At 44.0% G+C, this 13,913-nt stretch overlaps 1 protein-coding gene across 2 annotated transcripts in view; it reads right to left on the bottom strand.

Moving 5' to 3' along the window:
• Positions 1-13,913, bottom strand: part of SLC38A3 (solute carrier family 38 member 3) — a 297,440-nt gene that overhangs the window by 49,908 nt on the left and 233,619 nt on the right. For both annotated transcript variants that reach the window (XR_015300053.1, XM_086938804.1), the window contains 2 exons: positions 2,826-2,884; positions 749-925 (listed from right to left, as the gene is read on the bottom strand). Coding sequence is in view for 1 of the 2 variants with exons in the window: in XM_086938804.1 (XP_086794930.1) it covers positions 749-925; positions 2,826-2,884 (236 nt within the window). In the remaining variant the exon portion in view is untranslated. The remainder of the gene's footprint in view (positions 1-748; positions 926-2,825; positions 2,885-13,913) is intronic.

Below are 13,913 nucleotides of genomic sequence, written 5' to 3'. Positions count from 1 at the left end.
ATCTCTATAAAAAAAGTGACACAGTGAGTGTGACACATGACCTTTTTACTCTGGTGAACTTTGGCGCTCGCTCATAGGGACAAAGAATGGCCTTTATAACTTTTCTCAGAATCTGCTCCTCTACCAAGTTTACTCTTCACACTAGTGAAGCTGGATAGGAGGAGTACAGTCATTCTTAATTTCTTTTTGATTTCAATTGCATTCTATACCCATAACGTTTACCATAGGAAAGTCACATCTGTCTTACTGGGATTTAACAAGACAAATTGATTGACAACATAACCAGATAAAGTAAAGCTACCTGCATTTTTATAGTTTTACTGCACCATGCAAGTGAATTCATTGAATGTCTTTTTACCTTTTTTTGGACAGCGATGCAAGCCTGTCAGATGTTTTTGCAGGTTAAAAACTTCATGGAGGGGCCCACTTTTTGTTCCTTCCATTTAAGCCAGGTAGTAGGAACACTTGCATCAATGTATAACAGCCCCATCATTGATAAAGAGGCAGGCTTGCTTCAAAACCTATGAATTCCTTTTTGCAGAGGAGCCCGGGCCCTGAGAATTCTTAGGGCCTGTGGCATGTAGTCACCTATGCCCTGGTGACGGCCCTTGTTAAGAACTGCTAACACAACCTGCCAAAATGTGGATAATGTTTGATCCAATGCACCACTTTCCCCATATTAGCTTCCATTTGCTATTGCTGACTGCAAAGCATTCATAGCCACCAGACTCTTCAAGGAAGTACTTACGTGTGTGTTGATTGTAAACATCCCGGGAGCACATATGCTTTCCACGGACTCAACAGCCGGTGTGTGCCCATTCTGGTAAACAACACTGGAGTCATATGTGCTGATGTTACCAATCATCGTGCCATTTATGTCCCTCTCTGGCAGCGGACAAGGGATCTGGAACTTTTTGTATATGACCTATAAAAAACAGTGGGAGAACAGACAGGTCGTTATTGTTCATATGGGAGCAAGTGGTCTACAGCATTTATTCCATCTGTCTCGTGGTTCTACTGCATCCTCTTTTAATATTATTTTCTACATGTATTCTGAATGTATTCTTCTTTCTATTGCTCTACCCGTGTCTCGCTCAATTTTTCTTCTTGATTTCTTCCCTCTAGTTCTCTTATTCTTGGGTTTCCACATTGATCCCCTGCTCAGTTTGATCCTGCATTGCTCGAAATCCCGGCTCTTTTGCCTGATATCTGGATACATTCATCCCACTATTCATCTCACCTTTGAATTTACTGCCAGAGTCCTGGTTCAATTCAGCCCACTGGTGTTCAGATTTCTGGTTCTCATTTACCCTTCTGTTCTGTTCCATGTTCTCCTGATTGCCAACCAGAAACCTGGTTCAACCATTCCCTCTTTTGTTCTAGATCCTAGTTCTCCTGCTTGTTTCCTTGTTCAATTCCTCACATTTCAGATTTTTCTGTGTATTCCTTTTTTCGTTTGTCCATCTTCTGCTCTGGTTCCTGGTTCTCCAGCTTGATCCCTTGTTCTTGTGATAACTATTGTCTTCTCATTACTGGTGAACCTGCCTGATTCTGAGTTCAGTTCATCTCAGTGCTACCCTGATTTCTGGTTCAATTTATCCTGCTAGCATACTGTTCCATGGCACCATACCTCTCTAGATTTACCTTTAATTTCTGTATTGTCAATAGTCATGTACTCAGTTGCCCTTCTACTGACAGCATGCATGTTTTTGCTTGTTTTTTTCAGTGCGTGCTTACATGCTGACCACTGCTGTTCAAGTTTGCTTCTAATTTGTTTTTCACACGGCTTCTCGCTTTCTTGATCCTGCATTTCCCTGCTCTTTTCTCCCTCTGTTGCTATTAGTCCTGATTTACTTGCTACATTTTGTGAGGCTACTAATGGGACACTGAGCAAGACCTCTCCGATCTGTGTGAGAGAGTCATGTGGGCATAATGTATACTGGTCAAGTGCAAGAAGCCAGAGAAGTGGTAATGGGTGTATGTGAGATTCCAATGAAGTGTGAGAGGCCAAAGATGTGTTGAGTCTGAGAGACTCCACTTAATTTTGTGAGGAAAATGATCGGTCAATGTGTGAGACATTGTTGAAATGTGTGAGACCAGTGATGTGGCAATGAGTGAGACATTGTTAAACTTTGTGACATGAGTGATGTGTCCATGAGTGAGACAACGTTGACGTACGTGAGGCCAGAGATGTGACAATGACTGAGGCTCCTGTGAAGTGTGTGATATAGTGATCTTGGCAATTGGTGAGGCCCAATGAACTCTCTGGGACCAGAAATGTCACCCATGATCACTGCCACTGGAATGATACAATTTTGTTTTCTGCATATTTATGGATCTGCTGCACTTGCCACATAATCCTCCACCTTCTATATAATGTGCAGAAACAAAACATTCTCAAAAAAAGAATCACGTTACTAAAACTTTGCCACATGTGTTACCATGCAGTGGTATCACCTTTACTGTGCAGTGACAGGTCACCTTTTATGCTGATTGCTACATTTAGATGTTAAACAGATACTAAAGAGGTGCAAGCTCTGTCCAGATTTTGTAAAAATGACAAAACGGTGAAGTACAACTACCACAAAATATGTCACATTACGCCACATCATTTGTTTTTTCTTGCCGCATAAATTAGTAACCATGCCCTATAATTTGTTGATCCCCTGCTGCATTATTTCAGTAGCTCAGTAGCTCTGCTAAATCCTACGTACAGCATAGAACCATAAGCACTGTCGAAAACGAGGCATCATTCATGTAAGTGTAGATGGAAATGGTCCCACACGTCAAGGATACAAAATATTGTATAATTTGCACACACTCACCGAGATTAGGAAGAAAACCATGCAGCTGAGGGAGAAGCCACTTGTATATCCCAGGTATCCTGCAAGAGACATAGAGCAAGCATTGGAGAGTGAACCATGGCACTGACACTTTGCTAAGGGACTCTTGCATGTACTCCAGCCCAGAAACAAAGTGTTTACCTTTTAAGAGATGGCTAAATAAATATCGATTACCCCTTGGCAGACTCCTGGCTGGGTACCTCACTATGGGGCACCCTTACCACAAGTTCCCATAAACTAGTGGTGGAAGATACAGCGCTTACCAGGAGGAGTGCACACCTAGGCATACGTCGTGCTACAATAGGACTTGGCAATGGAAACCTCTACTCAGAGAAGTTGTAGCAGACCTAAGTTGGGGCTTGCTCCTCAGTAGGACTGCCTCAGCCCCCAGTGCTTCACTTCTTTGCTTTCATGGACCACCACATGACAGGCTTGCAAAATAAGATAATTAAAGCCAGATTGGCAGAACCAGAATGACAAAGAAGAGGAGCACCCTTTGACACCTTTGGTGAAGGAAGAGCAGAACATGAGAAATCACAAAAAATCAAAAGACTATTTGCCTTTACTGCCCCTTTTCAGAATGATTGTGTAAGACTCATCCTCAAACAAAGCAACAGTTATACTGCTCACCCACACGGTCATATATACTAAGTGGGCACCCATAGCATGGACTTGTACTCTCTATGAACAAACTTCCATTCACCTCATGCGTATTCATTTACTTCTCTCTTTATATTCAGGGGGGCTGGAGGACCACACAAAGCATGCGCCAACCCCTCTTTCTTCAATCAGCAGATGACATCTTCCTCCTGCCCTGCCCGTGCATAACCCACACAGGGAGTGATACTTCAAAAAGTTGCACATTTATTTGTATAAACATACTCCTATGCTTGTAGTCAAATTTAGATTACTCTGCAATTCAGAGAGAATTACTGGAGGTCTGCTGCGAATATGCCACAGACAAATTAGTGGTTTGGATACCTCTTTGTGAGTTACAGGTTATCTCTGTGGTGAAGCATTTACAGATATGTAATTCTGCATGAGTGCAAATACAATTGCTAACTATCCTATTCTCTTCATGGGGAAAATATTTTTCCCTTTGAATAAATCCATTCCCTTGACATTTCTTGCCAACGTTTGGGGTGCTCTCTTCCTCTCACAAACACTCAACATGGATTTATGAGTGTCCTTCACAACAGTAAATCTCCTACCCTATCCAGAATGAGAATGATCCTGCCACGTGTTTCTCAAAACCAACAGACTTACTGGTTCATATACATAGATGGAAATTGCAGTCATGGAATGCAGACAATCCACTGTGTGAAGATGAATTAACATATGTGTGTGCTAATTCTCTTTCCTTGAGAGGCGGCAATTAAATCACCATTCTCACTGTTTGTATGTATTATTTATGACATAACAAACAGTGAGGGAGATTTCAAGATGCACATTTCAGGTGTGCAGCCATGGCCCATGCAGGTAAGAGTGGTGGGGCCGGCTGCGGGGATGATAAGGGAAAATAAAATAAAGAATACATTTTTTTTCTTCATCGTCCGTCAAAATCCCCCCAGCCAGCCCCACCGGACTTACCTGCCCCACACCACCACCTCACCGTTCTTATCTGCATGGGTTCCGGCTGCAGGTGTGAGTAATTCAGACAGGCCTGAAATGTTCCTTTACATACTGATAGCTGTAGTTTTATTCTTGGCATATTGAGCAAAAAAGCGATGGATTTAGGCCCAGATCTCTTTACTGGGGTGAATGTATGACATTGTTCTGCATTCTGTCCATCAATTGTTCTTTTTGCATTTGTCACCCCGAGTGGAGTCCAGGTAGGACCTGGCCTGGCAGTTCGGGAAGGACTGTTCCCATTGGGCGCAGGGTCAAGACTGATTTGCATATGGCGGGGTCCAAACTGGAATGGCATGGTGAGCAAAAAACAATGGATTTAGGCCCAGATCTCTGTACTGGGGTGAATGGATGACATTGTTCTACATTCTGTCCGTCATTGTTCTTTTTGCATTTGTCACCCCGAGTGGGACGGGTATGCCCAGACATGGGTCCCGTGTTCTCCATGCCACTGGAGTCAAGCTATCCTGGCTGATGAGGGCTGAAAGCCAGAAAACGGTCCTAGGATGCATGTTTCCAGTCCAGGGAGTACCTGGCCTGGCAGTTTGGGCTCGACTGTTCCCATTGGGCACAGGGTCAAGACTGATTTGCATAAGGCTGGGTCCAAACAGGAATGGCATGGTGAGCAAAAAAACGATGGATTTAGGCCTAGATCTCTGTACTGGGGTGAATGTATGACATTGTTCTGCATTCTGTCCATCAATTGTTCTTTTTGTAGTTTTATTCTTGGCATGAGTAGCAAGGTGACAGGTACCAGAATGTAAAGACAAATAATAGGAGTTTGTTATAATAAATTAATCAGTTTTGACATGTTCTGTTTACGTTAGAGCCCTGAAGAAGTGGCACACAACTGTGAAACCTGTTGGCTGTAGTGGATTTTAACAGTCTTGTAAAAAATGATGATAGTGTGCTGAAGAAACATTTTGATACAAAGAATCAATGTTACCAGTGTTTTGTCGTGTGCACTTTACAGATTGTTTTTATTAATGCCATTGCATTTTCGTTACTTAGGAAAGAATTATATTTATACACTGTTTGCTAAATTATTGAAAAAGATACATGAATGAAGATTATCATTAGTGAACATGATTGAAATATTTTCTTTTCTGTAATAATTCCTCCCCATGTTTGTATATATTTTGTATTTCGCACATAAGTCAGTTGGGTTACTGACTTTGTGTTTATTAACAAAGCACAGATCCACTGGAATCAGATAACTGAGTGCAAGTACAATATTCATGTTCTAAACTTTGCAGACAAAAAAAGATACATTTCTCAAGAATAACTGTTAAAACTATTAAGATTATCAATGTAGTGACACAGTGTCAGTTTACATTTGCCATGTTTAAATTAATCTTGTACACCAACTGTGGACTTTGCCTTTGGTAAAATATAGGGAAAACTAAAAAAAAGTGTATTTAGCTTCAAAAAATAGTAAACATGGTTTTATGATACATATAATGTAAATTAATATTACATACTTTTTTAATGTAGAACAAAAGAAACAATGCTACCACTCTATTATCTTACTTTTGATTTAAATCTTTAGTTTATGTAAATAAATTAAATAAAACTATTTATGAAAACTTTGAATTAAAGAATACATTCATACTTAAAGTTAAAACTTTTTTTATTATTCATTAATAAATATTAAAAGATGTAAAGAATGAATGAAAATACATTTAATTATATTTTCTTAAAAACAATTTTGCATTAATGTTTAGTTACAAAAGTTATTAAAATATTTTATAATTAAATTTAAAAAATTCATCTTCTTTAATTTTTAACGTTAGATTATATTTAAATATATATTAAATTAGGGTTTCATTTTAAGTCGCTACCTAAATAATTTTCTATGGGAGGGTTTTAAAATACCAGTGGTTGGCCATGTGTGGTGCAGGACTTAGTCCAACTCTTAGCTGGAGTCATTTACTACTATTTTGGTCCCATTTTATCTTTCATAACTTTAGAAGTATAGTTTGTGAATAGCAATGACCTTACTCCTTCATTGGTGGCTCCATTTCCCTCCCTAAACTTTGCCTAGTACCCTGGTTTCTCATCCCTAAAGCCCTCTTATTTAGTAGTAAATATGCTTATTTTCCCAGCTGCTCCCCTAGGTCCCTCGCATATTTAATAGTAAGTAGTAAACTTACATATGTAAGGAGCTCACCGTAGAAAAGATGGGAGAGGTGGCAGTGGAGATTTTCACTTGTAGGTTTTTGGATAGTATTTTTTAGTACTTTAGTAGTACAAGTCTTGTGCAGTTTGTGAAAACGAGCCTGTGAGTTTGCTGGCCCAAGGCAGGCCGCAAATTCTCCTAGCACACCTAAGGCTAAGATTCGCTCCTGATGCAACACCCTCTCTATTGTTTTGTACCTGGAGTATAGATATCGAGAACGTTGAGCGTATTGGAAAGCAGAGCCCCTGACTTTTTTCACGACCTTCCTGGCAAGAGTCCGCGCTCTCCGGATGTCCGTGAGGGGCGTGAGGAGGAGAAGGCTCTGCTCATTCTCCGCGCTCTTTCCGCTGCTCTTCAAAGCCCGCGCGCGCCAGTCTTCCTCGCCTGATCTAATAATAAGGCATGCTTGCTCCCAGCGCGAGCACATCCGGGCGGCCGGGCTAATCGTTGTGGCACGTGCTCCGCGCTGTGGGTGACACAACGCTTGCTGCCTGGCGCTTAGCCAAGGGGTCTGTCCTCTCTGATGCCTTCCAGCCAAGGCCGGCTCTAGGCTCATGGTGGCCCTGGGCAAGGAGCATAGGCAGGGGGCCCCGGAAGGGGGGGTCCGGGCGGGGCGGAGCACGCAGGCCAGTAAAGAGGGGAGGGGGTCAGGGTGTTTAGAAGTGGAACAGAGCCGGAGGCCGCCAAATACCTGCCAGGGGCCACCACGCAAATATGTATCCATCCTCGGAGGATTAATACATTAAGGATATATATTGGTGTGGTGGCCCCTGGGGTTTGGTGGCCCTGTGCAGGTGCACAGCTTGCACATGCCTAGAGCCGGCCCTGTTCCAGCCCCCCGCTCTCGGGCAGGCTGTGCTGCTGTTCCTGCCTCTTCCTGACACAATTTGTCTAGAGGGAGATTTTGCCTATTCATAACGTGCTTTTGATATGGCTTATATTGAAGGCACCGGGTATAATCTTATATATGGCATTAATGTCTATTTGCAATAATTAATATTAATACAGTGTACACCGCAATCTAAATGATAGGGGTTGAAATAATAAGAGTGAGCTTGTGAGATGGTATATTAAAGGAATATTTTCTGGGTTTCATTGGTGCTTTGTAGTCTAATTAGTATGAAGTGCTGTCTTCATAAAGTGTCTCGTGAGATTCTTTGTAATACATGCTTTGAAGTAATCAAACGGAAATAGACAGCTCTCTATTAAAAGGTATGCCTGGGTGTGGCCCATCTCTTTTCCTTTTCATATTTGCATAGTCGGGAGATTTAGGAAACTTTAGGGTTACCTGAGTATGGGAAGGTGCAGTCATCAGTGACCTGAGGTAGTGGTTTGCTGCCCATTTCCACTGCAGTGCCAGAGCTCACAGGGCTCGGCTCGACTCTCCTATCAATTTATTGGCTCGCCCACCTCTACCTCAATATTAGGTGCAAACTCACTATGCACGTTTGGCCTCACAAACACAGGCATAACCTTGGATTTTGTGAAATAGCCTCAGATGCCCCATGTAGCCTCCGTCCTCCCACTGCTGGCCATCTCTTGCTCCTTGCACAGAAGAGGTCAGCTGCCTGAGGGCCAGGAAAATGGCGCCAGCTGGTGCAATGCATCCGCTGCAAAGCCCCTGCTTCACACCTCCGTGCAGATGCAAGACAGCTTTCTCTTTGGGAATGAGGTAAAATGGCATTTCTCTTCAGCAAGACTCCCCTTCTCCCATCTTCCACTCTGTGGCAGAATGGCTTCCTACGAGGGAATCACACACATGAGCCATAGTGAGATCTAGCCTGTGTTTTCTATGCGGCTCATTATGCTAGAAAAGTTCACACCACTTGCATCATTACATGTCCCTGAACTGCTTCCTATTTGCTGCTGAGAGGCTAAATATATGACTAGAATTTGGAACGGGAATGGTGGAACGTTTTTCAGATCTCCAGGCAAAATAGCATTTTGACGGTTAGAGCGCTCACTTTACTTAGAACAAGCATTTGCAATGCAATAGGTCTTGCATTTGCGAGAGTTTAAGTGATTGTAAATGACAATGGATTTTATTAATATGTTTTGATAATTAACACATAAATCAAAGGCATTGTCATGTACAATGCCAATAGCTTAAACTCTTGTAAATGCGAGACCTATTCAATGAAGCGGCCGCCATTGTCCCGGACTGCTTAGAAAGTGAAAGCGCGCATGGCACGCTGAATGTTGCAGGAAAGCATGTTGTGCCTGCAGCAGGAGAAAACATTTAAAGAAAATAGTGCTTACAGACTAAAAAAGACTCACCGTGTAACAACCGAAGTAAAAGGGCCAGTCGTCATGGGAGGTTACGAATGAAGACAAGGCGGTACTAAGGCGGGACTAACAAGCCTATGCACGAATCAGAAGCCAGCATTTACGAAGGACAATGACTAAAAAAATACGGACGGGTATTCTATTCCATACTCCAGTACAGCATGGCTCGCAGAGCAGCGCTGCCCAGGCTCGACCTCACAAAGCATGTTTTTCAGATCTCTTCTAGCAGTTCCAGATTGTCTGAAAGTGGGTCAAGTCACCCCACTGCTGAAAAAACCAGGCCTGAACATAAATGACCTAAACAACTTCAGACCTGTCTCCAACCTTCCTCATCTTTCCAAAATCCTGGAAAGATGCATACTCCAACAATTAACTCAACACCTGGACAATACCAACCTCCTTGACTCCCATCAGTCGGGTTTCAGGAAAGGATGCAGCACTGAAACCGCAATCCTCAACATAATTGATGATATTCACAAATCACTGGACTCAGACCAATGCTGCCTCCTTATTCTCCTAGACCTATCGGCAGCATTCAACACAGTTGACCACAAACTTCTCCTCAAAGCTCTTGAAGAAAGGGCTGGTTTAAACGAGGTGGTCCTTAAATGGTTCTCCTCATTCCTACTCAACAGCTCCCAGAAAATCAAAATCAGATGCTTCGAATCCAACCTGCAACCAGTCTTGAGGGGAGTCCCCCAAGGATCAGTGCTCTCCCCTCTAATCTTTAACATTTAGATGGAACCCCTCTCCGCCTTACTCAGAAAAGCTAACATCACTTTTCACCTATATGCTGATGACACCCAAATCTACCTGGAAATCTCCTCTGCCAAAGACATACAAAGACTCAATGAAACACTAAGAGATGCGCAACGTTGGCTCTCAAGCAACCATTTAAAACTGAACCCGGACAAAACCGAACTACTCCTCATCTCGAACAAAGAAGAGAACCCTCAAATGGTTGAGTGGCTAAAGGAGATCGATGCGCTCAATGGGAACCTCTCCCTGGCCGATTCTGTTAAATCATTAGGCATCACGTTAGACTCAAAACTGGACATGATCAAACACATTTAGATTTCGGCTAAGAGTGCCTTCCTTAATCTGAAGCTACTAAACAAACTAAAACCTTTCATTCCACCCAAAGATCTCAAACAAGCCACTCATGCATTGGTGCAGTCAAGATTGGACTATGGAAACGCAGTCCTCTCTGGAAAGCGAAAACACACCTTGCTCCGCTAAAAACAACCCTCAATACGGCTGCCAGAATGGTAACTGGATTAAAGAAATTTGACTACATCTCTCCTGCCCTCAAGGAACTCAATGGCTACCCATAGAAATGCGGGCGAACTTCAGAACCGCCTGCCTGACCCACAAAGCCCTCCACACAGGCAAACCCCAATATCTAGTGTCTAAACTCAAAAAAGCAGGTCAGAACAGGGACCTTAGAAGCTCCAATACCTTACTGCTTATCCCGCTAAACCTCAAAAAAACAAAAAACTGCGGCCAGATCCTTCGCCGGCAATGCGCCCAAAATATGGAACAATATCCCCCCCACATCAGACTTATTCCCTCCTTCGCTAAATTCAAAAGTCCGCTCAAAATCCTTTTCCTCAATCGACAGTGATCAGATAGGATCAATCAGAGTGCTGAAAATGACACTTTACACCTCCCAGGTTGTGGGATAACAAGTCTTTGTAATGGACCCACTCAACATCTTCTTTACTACAACTCCCCCTGGACTGTCTCACTGTTTTGCTATTTGTTCTGCTCTCTTTTGCTCGCTTTAATGTAATAGTTGTGCTCTCGCATGTTTTGCTATGCAATTGCTGTGAAGCGCTCCGACCCCCTTTGGTCAGGCTAGCGCTATACAAAACTTCGTAAATAAAATAAATTAAATATGTTGATGACACACAAATATACTACAAAATCAAATCGCCCAGTGACGTCCGACACCTCAACGTCACGCTTACCAAGATCCAAACCTGGTTTAACGCAAACCACTTAAAACTGAACCCGGATAAAACTGAATTAATACTGTTCTCTCCGAAAAGTAACCACCAACCAACTCATGTCTGGCTCAAGGAACTGAATGCTCCAAACTGCTCCCTCGTCCTATCCGACTCAGTAAAGTCACTAGGCATTACCCTGGACAAGAACTTGTCAATGAAGGACTACATAAAGAACTCTGCAAAAGCTCTACTCCCTAAAACACCTCAAGAAAATGAAACCTTTAATTCCTCAAGATGATCTCAAGACAATTGTACAATCCTAGTCCTTTCTAAACCGGACTACTGGAACGCCATTCTAACAGGTGCTTCAAAAGCTCACTTAGCCCCACTAAGGTCAGTCCTTAACATGGCGGCCTGACTCATAACTGGAGGAAAAAGATTTGAACACATCTCACCAACCCTCAACGCACTCATCTGGCTTCCCATGGAACGTGGATGTATTTACAAACTGACCTGCATTGCACACAAGGCCTTTCACGCCCAATCCCCCAATTACCTGAACAGCAAACTGGTAAAAGCAGGAAAATGAAGAACTCTGAGAAGCACCAACTCACTGCTTCTCATCCCCCCGAAATTGAAAAGGAAAGCGACCCAATGCCGATCCTTCTCTGGTAATGTTACCAGGACATGGAACACACTCCCTACGGACCTCAGATGCAACCCCTCCTTCCCTGCTTCAAAAAGGACCTGAAACTCCTGCTCCTCAACCAATACTTCTCTGACCAAGCCAACCAACCTAGGCATCAATAGACTAATGGACACCCCTCTCACCCTGACTTTCAATGAAGGGGGCTATCTGACTGTTCCAACCACCTGCGTTTTTTACTCTGTCATTGTATACTTAAGTGTGATGTCTTTGCTTATATATTTATACATCCTCATGTCATGTGATGTAGTCCAACTTTTTCTTTTCCTTTGTGTTTGTAATGCGCTCTGATACCCACGGGTCTAGTTAGCGCTATATAAAACTTTATAAATAAAAATAAAAATAAAAAATAAATACAGTAGGGAGCCCTACCATAAGGACTCTATATGCAAGGTGTGAGGATTAAGCTGTGTATCGATTATCCTGTCGCATGTGTGTAGGAGGATCACCTTGGCAACCTCTATATGCCAGGAGAGGACCACCTTGGACTGAGCTGTGAGAGAGCTGTGTGGGTCTAGACGAGCCCGTACAGTCGCACTGTGGAGACTGCGTATGCCAGTGGGCCACCGGTAAAGGTGCTACTGTGAGAAGCGCTGAGACTCGTAACCATCTTGATGGGGTCCTTGTACCTGAGGAACCTGCATCTGAACTGGCCAGTACCACAGCAAACCCGTATGCCAGGAGGGGCTGTCAGTACAAATGCTGCAAAAAGATTCAGGCCACTGCCCAAATGAGAGACTGAGGTTGCTTTCGGCGAGAACTGCCCCTGAGTCACCACTGAGGATTGCCGAGGATGCCATGGATGTAGTTATACTTATACTTAGGTATACTTATATAGCGCGACCTGTCACCACAAAGGGCATCCTGGCGCTTGCCTAGGGAACCCGTCCTGGTATTCCCCTGTGAGAGGGAAAGCCAGGCATCCCGCCGCGAGGGGCCGTTGTGGAGATTAAGCAAGCTATTGCCCAGAGTCGCAGAGCGTGAACCCGTGAGTTGAGAAGGCACCGGAGCGAGAATTATCGAGACCGTGGAATTTTTAGCCCAAGACCCGCCGAAGCGGGGAATTGAACCCTGGTCCAGGGCCGATCTCAGCTTCCGGGTCTGCCGCCTCTAACCCCTGAGCCACACTTCTCCAACATTGCACCCTCACTGGGTTCCGGTCTAAGCTGCAGATAGGATCTCCCCAAAGATAAAGGTAACTTACTGAGTCTTCGGAAGCTGAGAGCAGCTCCAACAACTGAGAGAACTCCAGCAGTGCTGCTTAGGAGAGATGGGCCTGCGCCTCTGTGTGTTGCTGCATGCACTGCAGGCAGCCTGCTTTCTCCAAGCAGAGCAGGACTCACAGGGCTCACTCATAGGACACACGCTACAGCTCTGAACTTTTCCATGCGGTGAGAGCTGGTAAGGCATGAGCTGGGCTTGTTGGTCCCAGGGGTACTCATAATAACCAAGCTGTTGCACCATAGACACTTTTGACTAAATCCTGAAGAGTCAAAGGGGATCTCTTGAGTACGGCCTAATAGTAAACATTCCCTGAATGCAGGCAATAGTGAATCAGGAATAACCTTAAACACGTTACACGAAAGAGGGTGGGACAGGGATTTGCCTGACAACTACTAGAGCCCCGATCTCAAGAGGATTGCGTTATTGCATGTGCATATCACTATTCTTTTACATTTGTAGAGTTAAAAGTAAATAGTTTGTTTTCTTATAAAAGCAAATATTTGACTGGACATTGATTTATTCTTTCTACTGTTTGGAGCCTTGACTGCTCGACCACAGCTACCACTGACAGTCAAGGGTAGAAAGGGTACTTGGCCCAGTTGCTCAGGATTCATAGTAGGTCGGACCTGGGAGAACCTCCACCTTTAGGCCCGGTTGCTCCTGCGTGCCCAAAGGCCCTCTGAAAGGGGTTCTGACACCCTGTGATTGACAATCTAAGGGCTCTTATCCATTGCTTTCAAACCAGGTATGGGCACATGGTAATTGCCTTAGAAACCTACTGAAGAACAGGACTTCCCTGCAGCTAATAATGTCCGTGGACCACTCCAGTGACTATGAAAACCTTTCAATTTTCTATAATGTCCTCTTCAGCGAGGTGGAAAGATGATGAATACTAAGGGCTCCATTAGGATGTCGGGCGGATCGCCACCGCCATGGATGCCGCCACGGAAAGGTATGCAGTCTTCGCTCTGGGGGCCCCCTGCGTGCCCCCAGAGTGAAGTACAGGTGGGGGTGCACGTGGGGGGGTACCTGGTACCCCCCTTCATTGTCATTTGCAAGGCGGCAGGCACCGCGCGGTGCCTGCCGCTTTGCACATG

This window comes from Lissotriton vulgaris, chromosome 9, assembly GCF_964263255.1.
Source record: "Lissotriton vulgaris chromosome 9, aLisVul1.2, whole genome shotgun sequence".
NCBI lineage: Eukaryota > Metazoa > Chordata > Amphibia > Caudata > Salamandridae > Lissotriton > Lissotriton vulgaris.
Note: the sequence above shows the minus strand (reverse complement) of the source record. Positions and strands in the feature narration are given on the sequence as shown.